This window comes from Crinia signifera, chromosome 3 (genome assembly GCF_055691185.1).
Source record: "Crinia signifera chromosome 3, ASM5569118v1, whole genome shotgun sequence".
In the NCBI taxonomy this organism is placed as follows: Eukaryota; Metazoa; Chordata; class Amphibia; order Anura; family Myobatrachidae; genus Crinia; species Crinia signifera.
The window spans coordinates 270,181,297-270,207,995 of NC_139219.1; the positions used below are offsets into that span (position 1 = coordinate 270,181,297).

The 26,699-nt window shown below is 43.9% G+C and overlaps 2 protein-coding genes across 2 annotated transcripts in view; one reads left to right on the top strand and one right to left on the bottom strand.

Moving 5' to 3' along the window:
- Window positions 1–26,699, top strand: part of CLSTN2 (calsyntenin 2) — a 741,013-nt gene that overhangs the window by 205,517 nt on the left and 508,797 nt on the right. The window lies entirely within an intron of this gene.
- LOC146062731 (uncharacterized) lies at window positions 117–24,189 on the bottom strand. Its single transcript, XM_083174771.1, has 6 exons — window positions 24,018–24,189; window positions 2,830–2,874; window positions 1,756–1,794; window positions 452–608; window positions 337–365; window positions 117–242 (listed from the first exon to the last, which is right to left on the bottom strand). The coding sequence occupies exons 1-6, from the start codon at window positions 24,037–24,039 to the stop codon at window positions 154–156; spliced, it is 381 nt and encodes a 126-aa protein (XP_083030897.1). The 5' UTR covers window positions 24,040–24,189; the 3' UTR covers window positions 117–153.

Sequence of the window (26,699 nt, forward strand, 5' to 3'; positions counted from 1 at the left end):
AACCTCAGACGTAGAGGTATGGTTCTAAATGCAAGGAATTGCTGTAAGAAAGGGTTCTTGGATCAGCTACAACTAATAGCCAATACAGGAACACATTCTTACAACAGTACCTCACACCTAGAACCATACAGCGCACACAGGGCCGGCATCCTCTTAGTTCTCAATTGATATGGAGTCGCAGGAGTTCACAGCTGAGATGGCTTCGCAAGAGTTTGCAGCTGAGATGGAGTCGCATGATGGATCTAGATAGAAAGATAAATAAATGACATTATATTTCTGGATGTGTGCATTTTGTGCAATTGTATGACACATATAGATAACTGCGGGTTTTCTCACCTTCTACATCTATGTCGCTGTCCTTTGATCTGTTAATAAATGAAGAGATAAATGAATGAAGCTTCAGCGTGAACGTTTATAATACGGACAATATAAGTAATAACACAATCCCTACCTTATCACCCTGTAACAACACAGGATAAGCATGATGGTGACGATCAGCAGCATGGAGCAAAATCCAAAGACGCAGTATAGTATTGTCGTGTTAAGCTCTGCCTGCCGCTCAATTGCCTTCTCCAGGTGTTCCGTGCGCTTTTCTATGGCTTCTATTGCTGAAATGTGAAGGTGACAAATGATTACTATCTTTAATTCATAAAAATGATACTTTAAATAAAGGCAGAAACTGTTAAGACACAAAATGGGTCATAGGGTCAACAGTGCCTGGGTTTATAGCCAATAGGTCGACAACAAACGGTTGACATATGCAAAAGGTCAACATGAGTTTTTTAGGCTTTCTTTGGTGTTAGTGTTGACACCTGAGCATGCCCGCCCCCCCCCCCCCCCCCCCCCCCATTAGATAACAGTGCACCCTGGCATGGCTCCGTTTGCTCTCCATGCTCCGAGCCAGGTACTGTGCTTCGCTATCGCTGCGCTCTGCACACTCACCATTCCCAATCATAGTCCAGGTGGATGGTAAAGTATCAAAAACTCAAAATCATTAAAACCTTGCTTGTGTCATCCTTTTGTATTTGTCAACCTTATGCATGTCTACATATTGACTGCCGACCTGTCATCCAGATCCCACACAAGGCAGCTTCAGTCACATTACAGGCTGTGCTAGACAGGAGCTGGCTGGTACTTTATCTCTCTCCACTATATACTTCTCCAGGTTATGTCTAGCACCTTGATGGCTTACCTGGACACCCAACTGTTGCTGAACTACACATCCCAGCATGCTCTGCATCAGATTTATCATGTCCAAATAGCAAAACTGAAGCAGAGCATGCTGGGATGTGTAGTTCAACAAGAGCTGGAGTGTCAAGGTTAGCCACCAAGGGTCTAGCAGGTGTATCACTGCACCTGGTTACTGACCAGACCTATTTCTGTGTAATATATTACTTTTGCACGACGAGACATTATGGAGTTTTCTGATTTGCAGTTCTCGGGGGTAAATTTACTAAGACGGGAGTTCTATTGGAGATGGGATGTTAGGGTGTCTCGTAACTGCTGCACTGTATCTACTGACAGATACCAAAAGATGCCGCAACTAATACCTCAGCCCTAATGTCCTGTACACACTTGGCGATATGTATAATGAAGAATATTATAGAAGAATACATATCACCCAGTGTGTACGTACATTAATTCTGCATAGTACACAGACCTTCCGGATATGTTATATGACTGATATGGGCAACACATAACAGAACACAATCCATCAGGTTCTCTCATTTTCTTATTAACCATTTCTATATTTACCTGGCTTGATCTCCGTGAATAAAGACGCAACAATAGGCTCTGAAACACACAAGAAGAAATACATTAAAGTCATTTTGTATCTGCAGCATTAGAACTGTACACAGTGGCGTAACTACATTTTGGGCGCCCCCCCGCCGTTAAAGGGAGGGCGCCCAGCCACTCACCCGCCCCTCCGGCGCAGATGGAGACCGGGGGCGGCGGGAGAATAGGAAGAAATCCTATTCAAAAGACCGGGCGGCCGCTGATTGGCTGAGCTCTCAGCCAATCAGCGGCCTCCCGGTCTTTTGAATAAGATTTCTTTATATTCTCCCGCCGCCCCTGGTCTCCATCTGCGCCGCCTGCCGCTCCCCCAGGTAGCCGTCAATGCAGGTGGGGGGGACGCTGCGAGGCGGCTGGGGGGACGGATGCTGCGGGGGACTGACGCTGCGGGGGACACAGAGGCGGCAATTACTTACAGCTGAGCCGGGCAGGGCCGCAGGGGGAGCCGGGAGCTGTCTGTACTGAAGAAACAAAAGCCCATACAATGAATCGGCAGCCTGTGATTGGCTGAGCGCTCTCTCAGCCAGTCAGCAATTGGCTGAGAGAGCGCTCATCAGCCAATCACAGGCTGCCCATTCATTGTATGGGCTTTTTTTTCTTCAATACAGACAGCTCCCGGCTTCCCCTGCCCGGCTCAGCTGTAAGTAATTGCCGCCTCTGTGTCCCCGCAGCTTCCGTCCCCCCAGCCGCCTCAATGCCCCCATGCTTCCTTCATATTGCAGCTAACGTAACTATAACACTGCAGCCCCCGGCGCCCGCACATGCATAGCGCCCCCCCGCGGTCGCGGGGGCTGCGGTGCTATAGTTACGCCCCTGACTGTACAGCCATGGGTGTAACACAGGAGCGGCTCCATTTCCTGTCACCTCTGTAACATGGGCTCAGGTGATCCGCTGAGGAGCCTCTCTCTATACAGTTAGGCCAGGGGTGCTCAACATACGGCTCTCCAGCTGTTGTGGAACTACACATCCCAGCATGTCCCATGTTTTAGCATTCCCTAATGGCTATAGTTACATGGTTATTGAAGCTGTACTTACCATTCAGTGCAGGTCTGTTCTTTTTGCCTGCTGCATAGTTGGGAGCTGGGGGAATATAAGAAAACAACAACACTTTAAGGACAGTTCGTGACTATTTTAGTTGTGTTTATGTTATTATTATCTACACAGATGTAAATCAACCTTGTATACTATCCTGGAAAGGCCAAGAGGCTCCCGAAAATCGGGACCCCCTCCCAGGCCCCCAGAAGGGTGGGAAACCCTCCCACAAGTCCCTGGACCCCCGACTCCCCCCCCTCCCAAGCCTCTTCCTACCCTGCCTGTTAAATACCGGCATTCACAGGTCTATTCGGAGGGGTCAGGACTAAAAGATGCAAATCGCTCCATTTTAGCCTCGCCCCTCCACATACACCTGCAAACCGCGGCAGTTCTAAAGATGTGGTGGGGCTTGGTAACGACATGCTCTGGTCCCACCCCTCAGAAGCATGCTGAAAATCTCCTCCCGGAGAGGAGAATAAAGTCGGCAAGTATGACGTAAATGTACCAGATATTTCACCTCCATGTGAGATGTCTGTAAATGTGCTGGCCACAAATAGGAGGAGGAAAATAAAATACTTCATCCTTTACCGCCTTAGTATACAGAAATGAGGAGTTCTCTGTTTGGTGTCTGTTATGACATCACCACATTATGATGTTTCTTAAGATACCGCACAATGTAAGAGGCAGAGGGCAAATAAGAGGCAGAGGGGCAGATGTATTAAGCCTTAACAAGATATAAATGCAAGGGTGATAAAGAGATATAAACGACCAGCCAATCACCTGCTAACTGCCATGTTACAGGCTGTGTTTGAAAAAATGCAGTAAGAATGTGACTGGATTGACGTTTATCTCTCTTTATCACCCTTGCATTTATCTCTTGTTAAGGCTTAATATGATTGGTGCTACATGACATAACTACAATATGCCCACATAGAGCCTTCTAGTCGTGACTCAGTAGTGCCGAGTGATATTTTATGTAACTTTTTCTGCTCCAGTCCATCTAATCTGCATATGAAATGCCACATGACAGTGTTTGTCATATGTAAATACAATTTTTGTGTTTATTGATTCTCATTTGCTGTATTCTACAATTGTAAATCTATTTTATCCCTGATGAAGTCCTGATGACGAAACACGTTGGGTATGCTACATCTGTGATACAAACAACTGTTAACTTCAAGATTCACCCCAGCCACAAGGAGTTACTGTATTTGTGACTTTTAATATTTTTTATTTATTAATAAATGTTTTATATATATATATATATATATATATCTATGTATGTATGTATGTGTGTATGTGTGTGTGTGTGTGTGTGTGTGTGTGTGTGTGTGTGTGTGTGTGTGTGTGTGCAGTATCTATTTAGCTATCATTTATAAAAACATGCATTGAAACTTCTTCTCAGAAAAGCATATTGCATTCTTATTTGTTGGAAATTTAGAAAGTTGGATACACTCAGGAGTTTGCTACAGAAACACAGAATGTGAAATAAATATAATATGTACTGTAGGCAGATAAGAAGAAATAAATATAAATGTACCTGATCTTTCATCTCCATGTGCGATGTCTGTAAATGTACCGGTCACAAATAGGAGGAGGAATAAAAAGCACTCCATCCTTTCTCGTCTCAGTATACAGAACTGAAGAATTCTCTGTTTGGTGTCTATTATGACATCATCCTATTATGGTGTCTATTATGACATCATCCTATTATGGTGTCTATTATGACATCACCCTATTATGATGTCACAGGGGCGGAGCCTCGGATTGCCATTGCGAGACTGCAGCAGCAGGATTGTTTTTCCTGTCTACTGCAGCACAACAATGTACAGATGCTGTGGGCCTATTTTGAGTGTGGGCCTGGAGCTGCAGCTCCATCAGCCCCATTATTAATCCGGCCCTGCCTATGTCTCTTCAAGGCATAATATATCTCTCCTATTGATGTAATGCAGATATTATGTTTGGATTCAAGCTGTGTTAATAGTGGAGAGTTCACAACTGGAGAATTTCCTCATAGCAGCCAAACAGCTTCTACCTATAATTTTATAGAATGTACCTGCTACATGCTACCTCATAGCTGATTGGTTCATTGTTTATTACCAGTGCACATAAACAAGCTTCAGTTTGTGAGTATTCCAAAACCAAATAAGTGAGGTAGTAGAAATGTGGTTGTCCATGCGCTAGCACAGCATGGCAGCAAATAGTAAACACATTGCTTCACTGGCACTAACCACAGGCAACAAGTCAGAGAAGTAGGCAAGATGGAAGGAACTGCTGCAGCTGGCACTACAGATGCTGCAGCATGAAAATAGACTGAGTGTCAAAAGACAGCATTTATGTTTACATTAGCGGTTTTTACCTATGGACTGCCGAGCTGCAGCCCCCCCTCCCTCCCCCCCAGCTAAAATCTGCCACTGTGGCAGATGTATTAAGCCTGGCGAAGCGATAAACTGGAGATAAAGTGGAAGATAACACATCAGCCAATCAGCTGTGTTTGATATATGACAGTTGGAAGTTGATTGGCTGATGCGTTATCTCCTTCCACTTTATCTCTTCGCCAGGCTTAATACATCTGCCCCATTGTGTGAAACCAGATGCAATCTGTGAGACTGCACTGGCTTTACTGTGACTGGCAGTGACTTCCTATTGGAAGTCTGACCTGCCAGTCACCCAAGGCAGTCCCTTTGGGAGGTGTTGCCTTCCTCAGTGATGCAGTATTCTACAATTGTAGATCTATTTTACCCCTGATGAAGTCTTGATGACGAAACACGTTGGGTATGCTACATCTGTGATACAAACAACTGTTAACTTCAAGATTCCCTCCAGCCACAATGAGTTATGGTGTGTACACACGGGGAGATTCCCTTTCTATTCAACTTAAGATTTGAGTGCTATGCAATCTTTTGCTAACTGTACTATTTACATACAATTCATACAATCTACATTAGATTTGCACTATAGAGTAATTGCAGCCCTGTCTATCTGGGATTTGATATGTGCTGTCACAGGAGCGCGCATCGGGATCACAAGGTAAAAATCCCATGTGATCTGCATATGATCTGCATGCTATTTTGAATATGTAGTTAAAATCTTATGTCAAATCTCACCGTATGTACACAGCATTACTGTATTAGTGCCTTTACTATTTTGTATTTATTAATAAATGTTTTAAAACATGTTTAAAGTTTGTTTGTGAATATGGAATAATTTCCATCTAATACAGGGCGCTGTTGACACTATTGGGTACTTGTGTACTATCACGGCGCCCAAGATTTTGATCGCAGGGCATCTGATCGCATCGCATGCGATGCGATGTGATCAGTTGCGATTTTTAATTGTATGACATGCGATTTGTAATTGTACAGTACAAGCACCCCCATTGTCAACGCCACCCCCACTATCAACGCCAACCCGAAGCGTGGCGAGTGCAGCAGGACGTGTCCTCTGACCTTTTCATACCCCCACTATCCACGTCGGCATGGAGTTGACTTAAGATAGTGTGGCGAGCGCAGCGAGCCACCGTGCACGAAGCGTGGCGAGGGGGCGCGGATTACTTGACATGTTTTCCGCGTCCGCTCGCCACGGATCGGGCTTGGTGGCTTGGTGCGCTCACCACACTATCTAAAATCAACTTCACGCCGACATGGATAGTAGGGGTATGAAAAGGTTGGAGGACACATACCGCCGCCCATCGCGGGCACGCTGCGCTCGCCACGCTTTGGGTTGGCGTTGATAGTGGGGGTGGTGTTGACAATGGGGGTGCATTAACATAGTAAGCACCCATCAGGGTCCTCGAACAATTAAAAATCACATCACATCACATGCCATTTTGCTGGCATGCGATGCTATGCGATATTTTATTGTACATTGCGGGTCTTTTCACCCAAATATCGCATCGCTTCGTCTTCATCACATACCATCGCATACCACTAATTAAGGTATGCGATGAGTGCCATGATAATACACAAGTACCCACTATTGTATGATATACAGTATATATATATATATATGTGTATATATATATATATATATATATATATATGTATACAGTATATATGTGTGTGTGTGTGTGTGTGTGTGTGTTTGTGTGCAGTACCTATCTAGTTATCATTTATATAAACAAGCATGGAAACCTCTTCTCAGAAAAACACATTGCATTCTTATTTGTTGGAAATTTAGAAAGTTGGATACACTCAGGAATTTGCTTTCAAACCAATGTGACTATACAGTAACACAGAATGTGAAATAAATATAATATGTACTGTAGGCAGATAAGAAGAAATAAATATAAATGTACCTGATCTTTCATCTCCATGTGCGATGTCTGTAAAAGTACCGGTCACAAATAGGAGGAGGAATAAAAAGCACTCCATCCTTTCTCGCCTCAGTATACAGAACTGAGGAATTCTCTGTTTGGTGTCTATTATGACATCATCCTGTTATGATGTCATAGGGGGCGGGGCCTCATTTTGCCTTTGCGAGTCTGCAGCAGCAGCAGCTTTGTTTTTCCTGTCTACTGCAGCACAACAATGTACAGATGCTGTGGGCCTATTTTGAGTGTGGGCCTGGAGCTGCAGCTCCATCAGCCCCATTATAAATCCGGCCCTGCCTGTATGTGCAGATCTGTATTACATGCAGCAGCATACCTCACAACATGACCTATACCAGGAGGGACAGGATGTTCTGTTTCTGGACATTCATGCTATTGGCAGTTGCAGAGTTGCAGGGCTGCAGCACAGTCCAAATTTCAGATAGGGGAGCCCTATCAACTGCCACCCTAAATAGCACAGTCTGGACTCACTGGCAGGTGTGGCTCCCCTATTTGAATTTGCGACAGTGGTGCAGTCCCACCTCTGCAACTTCAACTGGCAAGTATGTCTAGGAGCAGAGCATTTGTCCTTCCTGGAATGGGTCATGTTGGGAGGTATGCAGCAGTATGTATTATATATCTGTATTACATTGTGCAGATCTGTACATACAGATGGAGCAGCTCCTGTCTGAGTTACTCCTGGTGATTGAGCCAGCTGCCGGAAGGGGGCACGCATGCTTGCGTGCCATGTTCTGATGGATCCCTTCGCTGCAGCTCTCCCGATGCTCCCAGCAGCTACCCCAGCTCCCCCCGATCCCTGCCCATCTCCCTGAAGCGGAGACGGGCAGGGAATGTGCTCCCTGCCGCCGTGTTGATGGGGACACTCAAACCTCCAGAAGGAGCGTCTCTCTGGCGGCGATCGCCAGCTACGAGAATCTGATTCCCGGCACTGGCTGAGAGGCGCTCCATCTGTACAAAATCTTTACAAATGCATGGTCGACTTTTGAAACCAGCCAAGGGACCTTTGGTTGGTTCATAATTGTCTACATGAATAAACATCAACCATTTTTCAATATTATAGATTGAATAGTATATGGGTGAGATTTAATAGGATGAGAGATTCAGAAAGTGAGAGATTTGGTAAGAAATCTCCAGTTTTCTTAAAGCGGCAATCATTTGCACTTCAAAATCAAACAGGTTTTGCAGTGTAAATGATTGCCGCTTTAAAACAACTGGAGATTTCTTACCAAATCTCTCACTTTCTAAATCTCTCATCATATTAAATCTCACCCTATGACTTCGATCAGGCCCACAAGCCCTACAGAGATATGGGTCTGGGGGGAGTCAAACCTATGACCCTAGTTTTGTAATGCAGCAAAATCAATCATTGTGGAACCATGTTACCATTTCTTGGGCCACCTCACCCTGAAATAATTCATTGCGTAGAAGCCCACAGTATATTTAAATTACAAATGTAACTAAATTAAAATGAATTTATCAAGTTGTTTGTTTCGGAATATAATAACTTACAGCACATGGTACATCCCAAACATTACAACATTACACCCACGTGTGCTTATTGCGCATCTCATTCCAAAGTCATGGCCTTAATAAGGAGTAGGTTACTCCTTTGCTGCTATAATAACCTCTATTCTGCTGAGAAGCCCTTCCATCAGATTGGAACATTGCTGACAGAATCTGCACCCAATGTACTACCAGAGCATATTGAGGTCAGGCATTGCCGTCTGCATCCCAATTTATTGGAAAGGTTCTTGATTGTGTTGTGGTCAGAGCACGGTGCTAGTCACTCTTCCACACCACACTTGCCACACCATTCTTTTTTTCTACTTTGGTTTAAGAACAGGGGCATTATCATGATGAAGCAGAAAAGGGCCTTCTCCAAACTGTTATAAGCATGCAAGTCTGCAGAATGCCATTGTGGGCTGAAACATGAAGGTGTTACTTCACTGGAGGGAAGGGGTCCAGAGTTAGGAACAGTCACCTGTAATTAGACTTGTTCAGGGCTTCATCAATAGCAGCCATCTTCATGTCCACAGATACTCAGAAGCCAACAAGACTAAAACTTAAGCTGTAAATGCTAACTAGCAGTTACTTTGATTTTTAATTGGTGGCTCCATCGGTTACTAAAATACAGAATTATTTATAATAACTGGAAGCATGTGAAATAACTGATCATCCCTAATGATGGGACACATAGAGGTGCAGAGGCTGCATAGTCAGTAGCAATATGGGACAAAAGGGAACTGGTTGGCGGTGGTAAGAATCAGGCTTGGAGGCCAACATGCTAAATATATAATGTAATAACCAGCCTGGGGTTGACTGAAGCTGAACTGAAGGCAGTAGCACGGCACAAAACCAGAGATGCCTTATTTTAGTTAATATATATATATATATATGTATATATATATATATATATATATATATATATATATATATATATATATATTATATTTATCCTGTCCAGAGCCTCTGCTGTCATCATTCAGAGGCAGCAATATCGGTTGGGGGACAGCTGATAGTATTTGCCCTGACAATGTCCTTTGTTAAATAAGCATTCCCATGCAACATATTGGTATTTAAAACCTTTTACTTATACTGTAACATCATATTCTACCCTAATCATTTCAGTTCATTTTTTATTTATCAATTGTTAGCCAGATATATTGGCTGCATTATTTCTCTGTTCTTTTCCTATTCAGTATCCTATATAATAAAAGGCTAGTGCTGCTCCTTACCTCTATGGGGGTATTCAAGTGTTTTGCGTGATGGCGGCAACTACATGGCACCCGACAGCAATTCAATTGATGCTCCATTCACCTGCGTACAGCCACCAGCACTGACATTACTGTTATGTTGCTTAGTTATTTTGATGAAGTGGTAACCAGCTGATTCCTAATCCATTACATCCTATAGGGATACCTATGATATCCAGGCGGTCAGGTTGTCGGTGCTCAAGATACTGACCCCCGCATTCCTATATGGTGAATCCAAACAGGGACATGAAAGATACCTTAACTCTTTCCCCCTACCCCATTAACTCTCACTTGCAGCCGCATGACCCTAACCCACTCTCCCCCACAGCCTGATTCTCAGCTAGTGTCTAATCCTAACCTCATTCCCATCAGCCTCTCTTCTAAGTGCCCAAATCTAACCCTCCTCACAGCCTAACCCTAGCCTCCTCTCCACCCTCACCCCCCCGCCCAACCCCCGCAGTCTAACCTCCTCTCCCCAGTGCAGCCTATCCCTAGGCCCCCACACTACTTCCTAAAACTAACCCTCCACCCCCTGGATGCCCACTACCAGCCTCAGCATACCCACCAATCGGGATACTGGCTATTAGCATCCTGATACTGTTTGAGGTTCCGGCGTTGGTCTCCTGACAGCAGTAGGGGTGCTGGCATCGGTATACTGAACACCCGCATCCTCACTCCTTACCCCCCCCCCCATCCATCTTTAGGACACACTTCTTCCATATGCAGCTGCTTTGTTGCGAGTGTACCGTAAGGCGGACACCTGAGTAATCAGGATTGTTGGGAGTTTTGGCAAGTGGTGGTCACAACAAATCCATTGGCAATATCATCCGTAGAGAGAACATTGTATTTGCCCAATCATGGAATTGTAGCATTATAATCGGTTTTGTCCTGTTGCACATGCCAACATCTCTCCTGACAGGAGAGTGCAGAACTGTAATCCGAAGCATGATGTATGTTTCCAAACTAGTCTTACTTAGCGGCAATATTTAGCCCCTGTTACATCTGTTTTCGTCTAAGCTATAATGCTTATATTAAACCCCCGCTGCCTCTCCTCTCCTACATGAAACTTGGCAAGACCGTACTACTGTACAGTTGGGTTGCTTTATTTTACTCGGGAAGTCTTTATATCTATTCTTACTAATTAAGCTCACATATTGAAGACCAAACAGCTTTGCAGGTGTTCCGAGTTTAACCATTCAGCTAGATTAGAACTTGAGAAGTTAATGATAAATGTTCTGTCTCGCTTCTGAAGTAGCACAGCGTGTTTGACACTTACACTTCTACTTTTCTATTATAATTATAGAACTCTTGAAAAGTGGGTTTTGCATAACGTTCTTTCTCTCATTAAGATTAATCATAATTGCTGCAGAGCAACTTTACTAAAGTATCCCATTCAGACAAAGAAACGCGCTGTGTGCAGTACTTTATATAATGGTGGACAGAGAGAGAGAATAAAGGTTTGATGAGTGAACAAGAGGTGGTTAAGCCCATACATGAATGATATTAGGCTGCTGCAGAGGTCTAATAGATTGGCGTAATTAAATATAATTAAATGTTCTTTTGCAGAATTCAAACAAAAGATTCAATTTGTTGGCTGTTATCATGTCAAATGCAATCAAAGACCAAAATACATTATTGCAGTGCTATACCCAAAGGATTTCAGCCTTAAAGGACCATTGCACCAGACTCAGCTTGGGTGGAATATAAGAAATTAAATTCCATCCTTAAAGTTTGATGACCTGAGTTGCAATGTTCATAACTTTCTTACACCCGCACGCAGTGAGTTAATCTGAGTAATGGTGGCAATGTGGAGACCATGGTAGGCTTTTTGGACTCTTCCTTTGAACAACGGTTCCCAGGTAATTCATTTTTTAATATACAATATAACTTTCGTTAAAAAACAAAAATTCCCAGGAAGTAATTTTCAGTCACCACCGAAAACTTTTATGTGTTTGTTTTAACTTTCCCAAAAAATATTTGTATTTATATTTTGTGCAAATTGTAAATTTTGTCCTTTTTAATATCTAGGGGATTAGTTATACTGTCACAGCTGTTGTTCATAAAATTATGCAGAAATTATAATTTCTTCAGAATTTTATGTATCCCCGCTATGTACTAATTTCCTAATACAGACTCCATGGGAGTCTTCTGAAGAAGGTTATTAGAGATGCAGGCCGCAGTCCCATTATTCCCAATAGGGACGACAGTCTTACCACTACAGTATGTACCAACCTCCAGAAGGTGTAGCTTTATGACATTTGGAATCCTTGATTGCCGACACATTGAGATGGCATTAACCACCTGTTAATAGGTCAACTCCATATGACCGATACACAAAAATTTGACAAGTGAAAAGATTGAATGTGTCTAAAATTGACAGATACAAATGGTCGAAAGGGTAAAAAGTTGACACAAGTTATTTTTTAACCAAAATGTGTCCATTACACAACAATTAGCAGAAACCTGGACCCCCAAGGGCTTGCTTCCCACACCACGCTTCAGGTTACTATTACCAATCATAGTCCACATGGATGGGAAATGAGGCAAAACCATTGTCATGTTCAACCTATCAACCTATTGCATTTTGGCCATATTGGGGGGGGCTATACACTGCCTATACATTAAAAACCCAACTGGCAGGAGAGGGATCCCTCTCCTGCAGTCTCTGGCTAGCTCTTTCCATATGCAATGTCAGATTCTTTTTGACAAAAGACTTCTCCAAGAAGCCCAGGATGTAACTGGCAGGGTCAGTGGTTCTTGCAACCACTGTCCCTGCAAGTTTAAATTTGTGCATAATGGGGGTAGTTTTGTTAATAATGAAATAACTGTTGAGATACTGTACGGTCTGAAAAAATCAAGGCAATGCCGTGATTATTAATGCATAAGCCCCATAAAAAGCTGCAAAGAAAACAGCCTCATAGATGTTCAAGGTTAAGGCTATATTAACATAAATAATATATCACACTTACAGCCAATGATAGGCATATACCAAATGGTTATTCCACTGCCTGTGTAGACTATGCCACAAGTGAAAGATTAAATGTTTCCATTGCTGTGAATAAATAGAATGTATACCCCTGGCTAAATTAGTTATAAAGTTTGGCCGAGATTCGCAACTGCAGTATTCTATTATACTTTCTCAATTATTATAATTGGGATTTCATGGCAAGTAGACATGTAATTTACTCCTGCTCTGTCATGGGCATACTTCCCAACTGTCCTGATTTTTGTGTACCAGGCTCCCTGTCGCTTAGCAGAGCAGTGGTGAAAAGATTCTCTGGGCATGCGTTTAGTGTCTGTTCATGAGAGACAGAGGGACTGGGGGCATGGCCAGCAGCTCACAGAGCGCTGGGCATAACCACACAATGATAAAAAAAGGAGGCATGGCTTGAAACAATTGCATTTTGGCTGCCTGGGAATCTTGGATCACTATATATTAGTATGTTTCGAGATTAGGGTGGCCAATCCCGGGATCAGGATACGCTGGACCTTGGGATTTGGCCCCAAAATGTCTGGGATTCAATCCCCAGATTGGAGTATCAGACGCAGCCCGGCGGTTCCTGGCTTGTGGTGCAGCCTACGCAGGGTGACTCGGTCATAGGTCGCCTGCCTCCATTCTGCTGCCACCTGCCCCTCTCCACCACTCCCCCAAGTAAGTCAATGTGGGGGATAGGGCTGGTTTTCTTTTAGGGATGCCAATCCCGGAATTGAGCATTTTTCAATCCTAATTCCCGGGATTTATAAAATGCCCCAGGATTGGCAACCCTAGTCGGGATGTATGGTCATGGGTATAATGTGCACAAACAATGGTATATAATGTATTACTTTTTATTTATTCAAGGATGACACCAATGAGTCAGGTTAGACTGTAATGGCTCTACGCTGTGACCAGCTCTAATAGATACAGTTTAGTATGCCTCTAACCTCAACAAAATTTATAGAGGGCAGGATGTACTAACCTATACCACCGGCATGCTGTTCTCTAAAGTATTATTAAAGTTTTGTTGGAATAAAAAACGCATCTCCTCCGCTGCACGAAATGCCACAAGACTTACGTCACGGTATTTCGGTCCCATTGATCTGACTGAACACATCAACTGTAGCTCTCCATGTTGCAAAACAACATATTCCAGCATGCCCTGCCGGTTTGGAATCTGTATATGTACACTATTAACCAGAAACATCTAACTCCAAGGAGACATGATTCCGAGCAGATTTATAGACTGATTATTGTATCTGCCCACAGATTTTTTGGATACTTTGGGGGGTATTCAAATGTTGGTTTGTTCTCTTTTTCATGCCTTTTCTCCCTTTTTTGACAACACTTATATGTCATGATATTACTGTGATATTCAATTCTTCCCGGTCTTTCAAAAGTTTACAGTTTTTTGAACATTTTTTATTTCACTTTTCATCTTTTATTTCACAGTACTGTTCAATGGGCTTCCTATTCAAATGTTTATTAATAAGTTTCACACCTTTTAATAGTCATCTAACCTTGTTCATTTCAAAGGTTATATATACATGGGGGCTAATAACACAGCTATGGGGGACCTATAGGGAGGGAGAAGGGGGCTGATGACACTGGTATGGGGTGAGGGGGCTAATGATGCTGCTACGGGGGGGATAAAGATACTGGTATGGGGTGAGGGGGCTAATGACACTGGTATGGGGAGAGGGGGGGGATAAGAACACTGCTATGCTATGCACACCCACCCTCCGGCAACCTGTCTTAGACTGCCAGCAAAGAGGTCTAGACTGACTTTTTATTACCGAAGGGGAGAAAAATCATTCAATGGTCGGGGACCATCAAACGATTTCTCTCGCGTTCGGTCTCATGCAAGGGGTGTGTTAGCAAACACATCCCCTCGCATGTTAGAGAGGGGATTCACACAATGAGGGAGTGTGGGGGAGAGGGGACATACGCAGTCTAGAGAACAGGGCTGAATCAGGCCCATGTGTATTTATAAAGTGGCATTTTCCGTTCTGTTTCGCAGTATATAATGCAACCTGTACAAGAGGCTGAAAGTGCATGTATCAACATCAATTATCCTCATCTGGGCATTCATTTTTAGGACATTTTCTCTATACAGTACGTGCTGGTCGTTTAGACCCACATCTGGACTTAATAACAGGTGTAAAAGACCTGGGCTCATTGCTGAATTACATAAGGGGTGTACACACGGAGCGATTTTTGATAGTGAGCGACGTTGACTAAGCGATTTGACTGGATGCACCAGCTATTTTGTCTATGGCCGATTTTGCCTATACTAGAATTAACAAACTTGATTGGTATTTAGGGGGACATTTACCAAAATGGATTCGTAGAAAAAAGGTGTATTCGTAGGGAGAAATACACCTTTTTTTTACGAATTTGTATTTTCGGGATTTACAATCCCAAAAATACAACAATTCGTAGTCCTAAAGATGAAACATTCGTATTTGTATTTACAAATACGAATGTCTACACCATCGATAGGATACGACAGAAATCACCATTCAAAAGAATGGTGGTTTCTGATTTACTAAGCAGCCGTACTGACAATACGGCTGCTTAGTGGTGTAAAACACCCACGCAAATACGACAGGAAAATAGAACACCATTTTCCTGTTCTATTTGCGTTTTAGCCTGCACGGATCAGTCAGATCCGTGCAGGCTTCAGTGTAAAAAAATAGAAAAATAAATAAATAAAAAAAAAAACGGCGTGGGGTCCCCCCCACAGCTATAACCAGCACCAGGCTGAAGGAGCCGGGGCCGGTAATTAAAAATCAGGGAACCCGACAAATAGATGTTCCCCGATTTTTAACAACCAGCCCCAGGCTCCAGGTCCGGGGCTGGTTCCCAAAATACGGGGGACAAAATGAGTAGGGGTCCCCCGTATTTTAAGAACCAGCCCCAGGCACAACCAGCCGGCAGGGTAATGTCACAGCCGGGGGACACTTATAATATAAGGTCCCGCGGCCAAAACATTCTCCCTACCGACCAGTCAGCCTGGCCAGGGGCCCTGGGGGAGTGGGGACCCCCCCAATAAAGGGGTCCCCCCCCTCCAGGACTTACCTGACCAGGCTGAAGCCTGGTGCTGTCCTCGATGCCCCTGGGCGGTGGGCATCGAGCTGATAAATGTTGTAAAAAATAGAAAAATCTATTGTTTTTTACTGTGGCACTACAAGTGCCAGCAAGCCTCCCCAGCAAGCTGGGACTTGGAGAACCACAAGTCCCAGCCTGCTGGGCATTAAAGGGCCCGCTGGCACTTGTAGTTCTACAGTTAAAAAAATAGTGCACAAAACACACTGACACACTTTTAAAATAAAACTTTATTACACACAAAGCCCACACATACTAATACTTACCTATCTTCTTCCCATAGGTCGCCCTGATGTCCTGTGTCGGCGTCTTCTGGTCCTGTGTCGTCTTCTTCCTCCATGTCGACCGTCGCTGTCGCCGTCCGGATCCGAAGAAATCCATGGAGGAAGCTGTGGAAGGAAACCATACTCACCTGTCCCAGCGCGACGTAGTCCAGGTAAGTGTCTTTGCAAAAAAACAAAACGCACACCCGAATCCAAGCGGACACGACGGAGACACACGTGTGTTTGTTTACATCGTGCGGCTCCGCCTCCCGAATGCCGCTATTGGCCGCCTTGCGGCCTAGCGGCTCCTGATTGGCCGCTAGGCCGCAAGGCGGCCAATAGCGGCATTCGGGAGGCGGAGCCGCACGATGTAAACAAACACACGTGTGTCTCCGTCGTGTCCGCTTGGATTCGGGTGTGCGTTTTGTTTTTTTGCAAAGACACTTACCTGGACTACGTCGCGCTGGGACAGGTGAGTATGGTTTCCTTCCACAGCTTCCTCCATGGATTTCTTCGGATCCGGACGGCGACAGCGACGGTCGACATGGAGGAAGAAGACGACACAGGACCAGAAGACGCCGACACAGGACATCAGGGCGACCTATGGGAAGAAGATAGGTAAGTATTAGTATGTGTGGGCTTTGTGTGTAATAAAGTTTTATTTTAAAAGTGTATCAGTGTGTTTTGTGCACTATTTTTTTAACTGTAGAACTACAAGTGCCAGCGGGCCCTTTAATGCCCAGCAGGCTGGGACTTGTGGTTCTCCAAGTCCCAGCTTGCTGGGGAGGCTTGCTGGCACTTGTAGTGCCACAGTAAAAAACAATAGATTTTTCTATTTTTTACAACATTTATCAGCTCGATGCCCACCGCCCAGGGGCATCGAGGACAGCACCAGGCTTCAGCCTGGTCAGGTAAGTCCTGGAGGGGGGGGACCCCTTTATTGGGGGGGTCCCCACTCCCCCAGGGCCCCTGGCCAGGCTGACTGGTCGGTAGGGAGAATGTTTTGGCCGCGGGACCTTATATTATAAGTGTCCCCCGGCTGTGGCATTACCCTGCCGGCTGGTTGTGCCTGGGGCTGGTTCTTAAAATACGGGGGACCCCTACTCATTTTGTCCCCCGTATTTTGGGAACCAGCCCCGGACCTGGAGCCTGGGGCTGGTTGTTAAAAATCGGGGAACCCCTATTTGTCGGGTTCCCTGATTTTTAATTACCGGCCCCGGCTCCTTCAGCCTGGTGCTGGTTATGGCTGTGGGGGGGACCCCACGCCGGTTTTTTTTTTTATTTATTTATTTTTCTATTTTTTTTTACACCTTGCAGCCTGCACGGATCTGACTTGATCCGTGCAGACTGCTAGAAATAATTCGTATTAGCAGCCGTATATACGGCCGCTAATACGAATCATTACACCATCGGAGGGTTACAAAGCAGTCGTATCTGACTGCTTTGTAAATCCCCCTCCGGAACACGACTTTGCATACGACTTAAACAGTCGTATGCAGTCGTAGGGAAACAACCAATACGAAAAACTAGGTTTTTCATATTGGTAAATTTCCCCCTTAATTGCAGATCGCCTAGTGAATATATCCCGCAGCTGTGAATACCAGCGATTTTGACTAGACAGCCAGCAATCTAGTTAAAATATTCTTGCCTGGCAACTCTTTTTTACTAAGCGATATTATAGGGCGATTTGTCTAACCTTGACAGCGATCTTTACTAACCTTCTAAGCAATATTGTCTATGTAGTCGAAATCGCTTAGAAGGATCGCTCCGTGTGTACACCCCTTTACAGGCACACACTAATCCATTTCAGGATTTTGTTTATTTTCTCTAAATACCTTAGATTAGCTAATTACATTTAATGGTAGTGATCAATGTCACCTGTGAGTCATAGTATATCTCCCCATACGGGGCCAGATCTGTAAACTGATTCTATTTGCTTGTTCCTAATTACACTAATTGCATAAATGATTAGCATTATGGATTGGGCTTTAACAAAAAAGGCAAGCATTACAGCTAACTTGGGAAGTCACAGGAGCGGAGCTGTAGATCCGTGTCCCACTAGTCTGATCTGCGGCAATGACATAACGATTTAGGCCATGATACATTCTTTTTAGTTTTGAACGGTGGTAGTCAATCCATGTAAGCAAGAATGCAGCGCTGAAATGCCATGTGTAAAGGCCTATGTGATCCATCTCTGTGTGTATGATTGATGAATGTGCAAACCTGCGTACATCATTAGGATTGTGCCTTCTGTGCTGACATTAAAATCAGCCTGGCTTAAAAATTCTAATATGATAAAAATCATAAACTTTTTTGAATTTTTTTTTTTTTACCTTTCTGGCCTTGTAAAATGTTCAGCAAGCAATCCACTGCATGTGGGTTTTTTGTTCTTACTGTGTAGCAGCAAGAATGTACAGTAATATTTATCACTTATTTAAGTGGGGAAAAAATAAAAACTACCAATTTATGCCCCTTACATTATTTGTCATGTTTCCTCATTATAGAAAGACCCCCTAACACATTCTGCCACACACACCATATTGCCCATGATACTGTACATTGAATACCTCCCTAAATTTGATGGGATTTGAGGGATTCTTGCACAAGCCGAAAAACCGCGTACAACATTTGGGGCATGGCCTACAAATCAGGTCACTCCTGCAAGGCAACACCCCCATTTTTCTGCTGTGGGGGCATGGCCAGTGGCTCTGTGAGCTGCTGGTCATGCCCCTAGCCCATACTTGCCTGCTTTTGAAAACTAGTTTCAGGGAGATTATAGTTGGTAGTAGAATGTTGCACAGCGTCCCATTGAGGGGGCGTGTCATGCTCCACCCAAAGGACGTGTCTAGTTCCATATATGGAGAGATTGTGAAAAGAGATTGAGAACGTGGCACCTAGAAGCGTGGGTGTGTACTGCTACATCTGAGAGGAATCTTTTAAAATGACTTATATACAAATATAGATGAGCCCCAAAGCAGTTAGTAAGAGATACTATACTTGCTAAAGTGCTGGGAAATGGTGCTGATGATTCAGTGTAAATGTAAATGAATCTCTCATTCCCTTTTTTTCCCCAAAAATGTAACAATGTAATGTGGGCTAGGTGAAATGAGGGAGATTGCTAGACTAATGAGGGAGAGAGGGAGATTGCTGCTATTTCAGGGAGACTCCTGCAGAATGCAGGAGGGTAGGAAACGATGCCCTAGGCAGGGCCGTAACTAGGGCGGGACTAGGGGGTCAAGTGCACCGGGCGCCAGATGGGGGGGGGCGCAGTCTGACTCTGAGGCTTGTTATGGGAGATGTGTAATGATCCTCCTACTTTATGTGATGGCTGCTGCCAGAGGCCGATGGGTTCCTCCTCCGTGGCGTTTGACATCATCATGCAGGACGTCCGGCGTGGGAAGACAGGGCAGGATCGTCCAGCAGCACTGCAGCCGCTACCATTCTAGCACGGAGCCACCGGACCAGGCCGAAAGTCTCCGCACCTTCGCCGCATCTGGCAGCCAGAACACAGCAGCAGGCTGGCAGACACTAGTATTATGGGGTGCAGTGACAGCACAGTTACGCGGACGGCGTAGCTGCACCGCACAACCAGAAGGCCGCACATCCGAGCAGCGGCGGCCAGCACACAGAGGCGAGGGCGGCGGGACACAGTGACAGAGCAGCAGGCTGGAAGACACACTTACAGGGCAACACTGCACCATTCCACCAGACCAGAGGCCACATCCGAGCAGCAGCAGCCTTAGCCAGCACACAGAGGGACACATGTCAGAGCATAGAGAGTAGCGGTGTCTGTAAGAAATGTGAGGAAATTTAATGGGAGAAAGTCGGGCCTGGGGGGGGGGGGGACGGGGACGGACAGGTTAGCTGCCCGCTGCAGTGTATTTTTTTGTACTGTTTCTTAAAAATACACTTACAAGTTATGATGTCATTATGTCTTGCTTGGGGGGGGGGGTTTAGCTGCCCGCTGCAGTGTATTTGGTGTTCTAGTACCTGATTTCATTCGGTATTTCTTTATTCTATACTCATCTAGTAGTGCCGACCGACCTGACGTGCGGTCCCAGAAGATTTTTTTTTGGGGGGGGGGGGGGGGGGGGGCACCAAATGATGGCTTGCCCTGGGCGCCAGAAGACCTAGTTTCGGCCCTGCCCTAGCCCCTCTACTTGCAGGAATAGAGCGTCTATTCGCTGCACAGCTGGTGAAAGGGGGGACTCCCAACTGCCCGCCCCTCACAGGACACTGCTGGCCCCGAGCGGGACGCAGGAGCATTCCATAAAAACTGGACCTTACCACGAAAATAGGGACAGTTGGGAGGTATGCATTATGCCACACAGTGATTCCCTCATCTTCTTGTTTCATGCTCTGCTACACACCACACAGTCTGTAAGTGTACTTCTTGCATACTGCCAAGTCTCTCCCGCTGATTCACGGGTACCTGGGCTGCGTACAGTGCACTACCTCACTTCCAGTGGTGTGTTTATAATGGGTGCAGTGTGCGCAGTGCACTCGGGTCACCGAGTCCCAGGGGGTCCACACTGCACATGCTACACCCATTTTGTTAATACTTTTTCCGGCGCTATACGCATGTGCGGTGGAGTCTGAGCGCTCTAGTGCTCATACCCTACCACGCACTGTGCTGCTCCTGGGCTTGGCTGGAGGAATCGGCACTTGGGCCTCATCCTCTCTTAAAAAGCCCCTGCTCACTACCGCAATAAGTTGCCGATCGCCCTCTCCTCTGCTGCAACCCTTAGTATCAGCGCAGCCTAATAACATGACACCATGGTTTTAGGATGAAGCAGCATAATTTAGATTAACTCCACTCACCGAGTACTATGGGTGGAAGGGAGTACCCAGAGCAGCTTGGATTACAAACGCAACAGCAGTCAGCAGGTGTTACAGCAGTTGCCCCGTGCAATTGCATGGCATGCCCTCCTGTAGAAATGGCACTGGATGTGGGTAACCGTAATGCAACATATATATTTCAGTGCCCAAACACCTACTGAAACAATTAGGGCTTTATGTACTAAGACTTGGAGGGAGATAAAGAGGACGGAGATAAAGAGGACGGAGATAAAGAGGATGGAAATAATGGGCCTTATTCTAGTTCACTCTTATAGGCAAATTCCTTCTTAGCTAGACAAAACCATGTGACTGCAGGTGGAGCAGATGTAACATGTGCAGAGAGAATTAGATTTGGGTGGGGTTTTTTTTCAAAGTGAGATTTATATTGCAGTGTAAAAATAAAGCAGCCAGTATTTTCCCTGCACAGAAACAAAATAACTAACCCAAAGCTAAATTTCTCTGCACATGTTACCTCTGCCCCCTGCAGTGCAGATGGTTTTGTCCAGCTAAGAAGGAATTTGCCTCTAAGAGTGAACTAAAATAAGGCCCAAAGTGCCAGACAGACAGCTCCTAACTCATTTTTCAAATCCAGTATTACATGGCAGTGATAGCTGCTTTTTCTCTCAGAGCTTAGTACATGAGGCACCCTGTGTTATATAAAAAGGGGTGGTGGTGACCCTGACCACACAGAGTGGGTCTGGGTGCAGGTGCGCCTGGCTGGAGCTGTGTTTCCCTAGCTGCTGCTCTGGGACAGGATAGTTAGTCCTGTACTGAATGAACAAGAAAAGAAAGGGGTGTTGAGCTGCGCTTGGTATAACTTTGTAAAAAGTGAGGTAATGAAACCTGTAAAGTTGGGTGAAAAAAATGAGGGATTGGTTGATCCAGTACAAAAAGATTTAATGTCTAAAATACATATAGCCAGAATACATTGATAATTCTCTAAAATCACATAAAATTCATATCTCACCAACCAAACTGGGGAAAATGTATGGCCCGGAGAGTCCCAAGAGTCCTGTATAGGGCTGAGATGTAGATCGTCCTGTATGGAGCTGCAATGATATGCCCAATTGGAGCAGTAGGGAGGGAGGACCAGATGTAAGAATAAGGAGCGGCTTAAGTTGACACGGATTGCCGACTCCCTCCGCTGGATGGACTGGAGCGGGATGGGTCCTCTACCTCTACCTTACTGTAGGAATTTGTAATCCAAATGGAACCAGTGGAGGTGGTATTACCGGACTGGGATCTGTGCGTGGCCCAAGGGGACCCCCAGGTCCTGGTGAGGCGTGATGGTTGTCTCCAATGTAGCAGATGGTGGGGAGGACTTGAAGATGTTGATAAGGAGCGGCCCAGGATGGCACAAATAACCGACTCCCTCCGCTGGATGGAATAGAGCGGGATACAGTCCTCGACCTCAACCTTGCTGCTAGGACTTGGTGGTCCAATTGGACAAAGGGTGGTAAGTGTGTGCACAAATAAGCACTTCCGGGTTCTTTAGGGGTACCAGTTTGGTATTCTGGAAGGAGATAGAAACCTGAGTCCTGACCGGTTTCGCTGCTCCAGGCAGCTTTGTCATAGGATAGTATGTAGGTATGGTATAGTAGGTATCCTATGACAAAGCTGCCTGGAGCAGCGAAACCGGTCAGGACTCAGGTTTCTATCTCCTTCCAGAATACCAAACTGGTACCCCTAAAGAACCCGGAAGTGCTTATTTGTGCACACACTTACCACCCTTTGTCCAATTGGACCACCAAGTCCTAGCAGCAAGGTTGAGGTCGAGGACTGTATCCCGCTCTATTCCATCCAGCGGAGGGAGTCGGTTATTTGTGCCATCCTGGGCCGCTCCTTATCAACATCTTCAAGTCCTCCCCACCATCTGCTACATTGGAGACAACCATCACGCCTCACCAGGACCTGGGGGTCCCCTTGGGCCACGCACAGATCCCAGTCCGGTAATACCACCTCCACTGGTTCCATTTGGATTACAAATTCCTACAGTAAGGTAGAGGTAGAGGACCCATCCCGCTCCAGTCCATCCAGCGGAGGGAGTCGGCAATCCGTGTCAACTTAAGCCGCTCCTTATTCTTACATCTGGTCCTCCCTCCCTACTGCTCCAATTGGGCATATCATTGCAGCTCCATACAGGACGATTTACATCTCAGCCCTATACAGGACTCTTGGGACTCTCCGGGCCATACATTTTCCCCAGTTTGGTTGGTGAGATATGAATTTTATGTGATTTTAGAGAATTATCAATGTATTCTGGCTATATGTATTTTAGACATTAAATCTTTTTGTACTGGATCAACCAATCCCTCATTTTTTTCACCCAACTTTACAGGTTTCATTACCTCACTTTTTACAAAGTTATACCAAGCGCAGCTCAACACCCCTTTCTTACCCTGTGTTATATCCAGCAAGCTTAAAAATACATTTTCTTTTTAAATATATAAAACAATAAACATAATGCAGGAATACGATTGGTCAAAAATCATGCTGCATGTTATTGTGATTGGTAAAATGTGTTGTGTTTTGCGAATATAAGTACAGTACACAACAAATAGTGTAGCCTTTCTATATATTAGATTTCCTCTTCTTGTGCTATAATAATATGATATAATATTCCATGTATGTACTTTTTTTTTGTATTTTTTGATAATACATTGGAACATTTGCTGTGTATTGAGTAACGAGACATTTCAGACCAATCTGTCAATTGAATATTTGGGATCGCTGGAGAATTTAGTTGGCCAACAGTCCTTGTGCTGCCTGGTATGAACTGCTGATACTGAACATTCTCATTTCTTGAACAGTTTGCAGATTAGATCTTAATTTGTGCAAGAATAAAGCCTCGCTGAAGCCAAAATGCTGGCTATGTTTAGAAGTGATCACCTTAGGGTGAAATTAGATGAAAGGAAAATTACCTGTGTAACTCCTTCGCAGCATGAGATGTGTATCTTGTTACTGTGGTGTCAGTTGTTTTCTGGAGGCATTATAGAGTTAAGTGTTCAAATGTCAGCAGAAAGGAATGAAATTGGGGCCATGTGTTTATGACGGAAAAGGTCAGTACACATTGGGGAGACTCTCCAATCCATTTGCCCTGCAGAAAAAAAAAAATATAGCAATTCATACAAAGTTATTTTCAGCATGGAAAAGGGCAGTGATTTGAAGGAGAACAGGTTGAAAACTACTTTCTCCACCCGATGCCTTTAGAGTAGAGCCGCATTTTAGAGACCTGTCATTGCCCAACATCTGCCTCATTGACTGGTCACTTATTAGTAGCTCCTTCATTGTGCACATAGAGTATAATCCTGAGAGTGAAAATATATTGCCATAACTATACTAGCTTCTTATCCATCCCTGGGAATATAAGTGTATACACTCAGGCGCCTACTGTACCCTGGGAGATCCACATATCCAACTCCAGGGGCACCAAGGGGTGGTAAAATTTTATATATCACAGCTCACTGGAAGTTCCACTGAGATGATGTCTCATTAGAGCCTTTTGTTATATAGGTGGTTCATATATGATATAGGTGGTCCATTGGACCTGCATGTGGTTAAGCAGCAAGTGCAATTATAACGTGGAGCATATTTCCCTACTTTTTCTACTTCCTCTAAAAAACAACAACAGACTGGAGATGCTGCTACCTACTTTGGGGGGGGGGGGGGGGGGGATGAAGGAAGAGAGAGGGATAGGAGTGGTCTAGGAAATAAGATGTAATTGATTAGGGGTACATATTAAATCCACCAGTGCCAAATGCTTATATATAGCTTTTACTATATCCACCCAAAGTTTAGTTCCGATCGCTAATCTGAGCCATGCAACGCCCTTAAATCAGGTACTTCTAATCCACCGAAAAATCTAGTTCTAGTCAATCAAGCCCTCCTACCTTTTGATTGTCTGTAAATACCCTGTTTGTTGTATCACTGTCTCCTTTTGTAAAGTGCAACGAATTATGCTGCGCTATATAAGAAACTGTTAATAAATAAATAAAAATATAAGATATCGTTATCCATTTGAGTGCCAAGTGAATTTGTCAAAATAAGTGAAAATTGCCCAGAAAATATTTGTATTCATCATAATGACCTGTAGGGGGAAATTTACTAAAGGAAATTTGTAAAAAAAATAGGTGTATTTGTATCCAGAAATACACTTATTTTTGACATTTACTATCCTGAAAATACAGTAATTCATAGTCGTATCGATGTGCTATCAATACGACTACGAATTGCCGTATTTTCGGGATAGTAAATGTCAAAAATAAGTGTATTTCTGGATACAAATACACCTATTTTTTTACAAATTTCCTTTAGTAAATTGCCCCCGTAATGTCCACCTTTTTTTAGGAATCAATACTTTTTTACCCATTTATTACAAATGTGAGCGGCACTGGCAATATTAGCGGATTACAAAGGGTGAATATCAATGTGTGGGCTTGGATAAGAAACTTCTGGTAAACTATATAATGTATTGTATGGGACAAATACATCAACTTTGGGTAAATAGACATTTTAAACGTGGCTAATCTGCCCAACCATGATACTTCAAAACTCATCAAACACCATAGGGTATCTATCTGGGTCAAAATGGGTATATAGTTAATCTCAACTATTTTAGAAAAAGAGTTAGGAATGTTGATCCCTTATTAGAGAATATAGTCATTTTTCGTGTTATACTTATATTGTAATTTAAGAGCAGACAGGGGATCGGGACTTATATGAAATCGTAACGCTTCGGTTTTGGTTGTATGTAGTTTGTTAAAAGAAGCAGTATTATAAAGATATATAGGGGGAAATTTACTAAAGGAAATTTGTAAAAAAATAGGTTTATTTGTATCCAGAAATACACTTATTTTTGACATTTACTATCCCGAAAATACGGCAATTCGTAGTCGTATTGATGTGCTATCAATACGACTACGAATTGCCGTTTTTTTGGGATAGTAAGGGGGAAATTTACTAAAGGAAATTTGTAAAAAATTGGTGTATTTGTATCCAGAAATACACTTATTTTTGACATTTACTATCCCGGAAATACGGCAATTCGTAGTCGTATTGATAGCACATCAATTCGAATACGAATTGCAGTATTTTCGGGATAGTAAATGTAAAAAATAAGTGTATTTCTGGATACAAATACACCTATTTTTTTACAAATTTCCTTTAGTAAATTTCCCCCTAAATGTCAAAAATAAGTGTTTTTCTGGATACAAATACACCTATTTTTTACAAATTTCCTTTAGTAAATTTCCCCCATAATGTCATGAAGAGCGTCAACGGAAGTGTCGTGTTTAGTAACAAATATATATAAAAGCACATTGTCTACAAATAAACTTAATGTGTGCAAAGACATAGAAACCTATAAACATAGAATTTGACGGCAGATAAGAACCATTTGGCCCATCTAGTCTGCCCCATTTTTTACCCTTCAGGTAATCTTAACCCTTTTTAATCGTTATTTCTTTGTAAGGATATTCATATGCCTATCCCAAGCATGTTTAAATTGTTCTACTGTCTTAGCCTCTACCACCTCTGATGGTAGGCTATTCCACTTATCCACTACCCTTTCTGTGAAGTAATTCTTTCTAACATTTCCCCTGAAC